This window comes from Bombyx mandarina, chromosome 12 (assembly GCF_030267445.1).
Source record: "Bombyx mandarina strain Sakado chromosome 12, ASM3026744v2".
Taxonomy (NCBI): Eukaryota; Metazoa; Arthropoda; class Insecta; order Lepidoptera; family Bombycidae; genus Bombyx; species Bombyx mandarina.
The window spans coordinates 3,326,884-3,330,390 of NC_143219.1; the positions used below are offsets into that span (position 1 = coordinate 3,326,884).

Here is a 3,507-nt window from a genome sequence, read left to right on the forward strand (position 1 = left end):
AGTGTTAGAGCTGCAGACGTCACGCTTGAATCATCTTTATGATTCTGATCTTGTGAAACATTGGAACTCATTTCTCAAGATGGGTGGCGGCATTTATATTGTAGATATCTAAATAATTTATGTGTAATTTATGTCTATGGGCTCCGGTAACAGTTAGCATCAGCTCGTCCAGTCCACACACCTCAGCAATAAAAAACAAAACATCTTACATATATCCCTTTTGCCTTATTAATAAAATTGATGCAAACTAGCAACTGAAAACGCGGTTATTTTTTCCCAATACGAGTTGAATTTGGAACAGCAACATTTTATTAATAAATGTACTTTATGGTGGCAGAAAAAAAACAAAAGGACCATTTAAAATTTATTTTATTTCACGAATTCACCACATTCATATAACCGACGACAGTCACATTCATAATACAAGAGTTTTGTTCTAATTAAACAATAAATTAGTGGACTTATTGGAGTATCCTATTCACTATTATTAACACTTGCTTACGCCGCAATCAACACCACGATCATTCTGAAATGAAACAAAAGATGTAATGAAAACTTCTGCTTATAAAGTTTATCGTCTCCTTCTATTTAAAGCATATATATAAACCAACATTACATTTAGCTGACTGAAATTTTGTAAACAAAGGTTCAGAGTTGTTATAATCTGTTAAAAATAATTCTAATTGGTTGAAAAAAAACTTTTAATGCTGCTCGCTGGGTGCTGTGGAGTTTTCATTAGAGCCCCCAAGATATGGAAACGAGAATGCTAGCGCCTACCATAAGGAAACTGACTACAAACTAGAATACATGACTCGAGCAAACATGTAGGACAATTTTTTTGAAACTAATAATGTAACATTTATGGTACTCGTTGACAAATAGTTAAAAACAATTTTTAGGTTATTTGTTTTGTTGTTATTAATGTTTACAGAATATTGTGTTTTTTAATGCTGCAATAAAATTTTGCCTACTTTTGAATTTAGATTTAATTCTTTGCTTTAAATTCCATGTTTCTCGTATTAAGGGGGAATTATTACTGCAAATGAACTCAATGAATAATAGACATCCACATATTCTGGAAAACGCATTTATAATTTAATAGGACGGCCAGCCAGCTCGAGAGATTTAAGCATACACGGAGTAAGATTGGAAAATGGAAAAAAACAGGACCAAAAATAAAGTTCCTATTTCAATCAGATTGTCAAATATTAAACACGAATTACGAGAAGAATGGATAGATAGATAGATACATAGAGTATGCTTAACAACAAATAGGCCGTGAGCATTTGCCTATGCTTGAAATAAATAAACAATACAAAAAAGTTTTTTCTGTGAATTTTTTCTCAGTAGCTTTTTGAAAAGATATTTCCAGTGTAGAATACACTATTTTGATTACATGGACACTTTTGATTTGGGCAGCATTGTGTAAGTGTACAAAAACTATGATGACTATGTCAATAAAAGTGTTTTTTTCTTATATAGAGAAAACTTTAACAAATACTTGTGTGATTTAGGAATAAGCAGAGAGGACAGTAGCAGGTAGAGGTAGGCAGTAACTTTATTTTATACTGCACCATCTAGTTTTGTCCTTTGATAATTTGATAAAGCTTAATCGTCAGAATATTCATAATGTTTGGCTGTTATGTATGCACTTTTTGCATCTCTCTAAATTCGTCTGTGAAAGTGTGTAAGTTGACAATTGAATCCCAAGGAGTTGAATATGGATGATCTCAAATCATTGAGATTGTTTAAAGCGTGGCTAACCAAGAATGATTTTGGTTCAACATACCCATAAAGATATAGGAAGAATGACAGCAAGTAAAATGCCAGCTTTATCCAGCCTTCCCTCTGACATGAAGTTAATACATCTGCATTCATAATACTTGTCGGGTCATACAGGCCTGGACCTGACATGACTGGCCTTGTGTAGTATCTGAAACATTAACAGTTAATCAAGTTATCTGTCCCCTAAGAAAAGTTTTAATTTTTATCATTCTACTATCTACCAATTACTAATTTGTAAATGCAAAATAAATTATTAACCAATCTAAAATTCAATTCAATAGCTTTATTTAAGAAAGTAAGGTAGTTGATGTTATATTTTATTTACTAGGAAATTTTATAACTACATTTTTTTTGGTTTATTGTTATTTGTTGTATTGTTGTAATGAAATCTTTTGTTGCTTGTAGAAACTTGTAGTTTTAAGTTAAGCTTTTACATACAATTTGAGTTGTAAACAATTTTTAATGACGTTATTTATACTAATACATATTTATACAAATACAAATCATAGATAAATAACAGATGACTATAGTTGATTGGACTAGCAATTGCAATTGCACTAGCGATTTACTTTGTTTGTAATAGTATCATGTTACCTTACAAAAGCCCAACAACAAAATATCAATGCAAATTTGTGAAGATTTTAAACAAACAAGCAATAACTACATTTTTTTTGCAATGCCTATAGTTTAATTGTTGTGTTATACTACAGAACTAAAACATAGGGGCCTCATGTGTTAAATTGGGTCACTGGACTGAAATAGCTTTGCTCCAGGCTCCAGTAAGCAATTAATACAAATCCACTGTGACCTAGTTCTTGTAATAAAAAATTTACGATCCCTATGGGGGTGCCCTTTTGGCAGGGAAATTGATGCCAATTTAGACAGAATTGACATGAAATAATTAGTGATGCAAAATAACCAATAATGTAACTTTAAAATCCTCAACGACATAATCTAGTTGCTGTTTCAAGTGTGGCATACCAGATGCATTGGAGATATTGCAAAAACAGTGACAGGCCTTACTATTGATGTCCAAGGTAGCATTAACATTGTCTAAAGTTTACATTTTACTGTTTTTTGGAGGCTCATCGATCAAGTGTAAAAAGGAAAAGTTGAAAATGAGCCTACAAGCTTAAAAACTGAAGTATTCCCTTAAAAAAAATTAAATTTCTTAGATTTCATACATGACAGTTTACAAAAAGGTTAGCTCTTTAAAAAGCTATGAAATATGAATACAAGAGGATATATATTATATATACATGTATAATAAGTTCTATTGTTCAATTTTAGAATGCTATATCATGAATATTAATGTGTGACTACATAATTGTGTGTATTAGTAGTGTCTGCATGTCTTACCTGTGTATGTGGTATAGTATTAAAGGAATGTTGATCAATAACGAAAACCATTCTCCGGACAGCAAGAACAGTACATTAATGAGCAAATGCAGTAAATATTCCGGCAAAACCAACTGAAACAGACGTGAAATGAGGGTAATTCAAAAATACATAAACTTAGGTTATAAATAAACTTACAGGATTCAAACTATTGCATTGATCGATGGGATTTTTGTAGTCAGTTTTTAGTTCGTCGAAGGCTATAACGTGAAATATAGAGAAAAATATTAAAAATGCATCGGTTATTAAGGCAACAATATACGCAAAGGCTGGAAAACTAAACGCCATCTTCAAAGTTTTACAATGCACTTTAGAGCAAGATAT

General features: G+C 31.4%; 1 protein-coding gene across 1 annotated transcript; it reads right to left on the bottom strand.

Moving 5' to 3' along the window:
• Positions 1-351: 351 nt before the first annotated feature.
• cni (protein cornichon) lies at positions 352-3,507 on the bottom strand. Its single transcript, XM_028174466.2, has 4 exons — positions 3,322-3,507; positions 3,145-3,257; positions 1,790-1,933; positions 352-526 (listed from the first exon to the last, which is right to left on the bottom strand). The coding sequence occupies exons 1-4, from the start codon at positions 3,469-3,471 to the stop codon at positions 499-501; spliced, it is 435 nt and encodes a 144-aa protein (XP_028030267.2). The 5' UTR covers positions 3,472-3,507; the 3' UTR covers positions 352-498.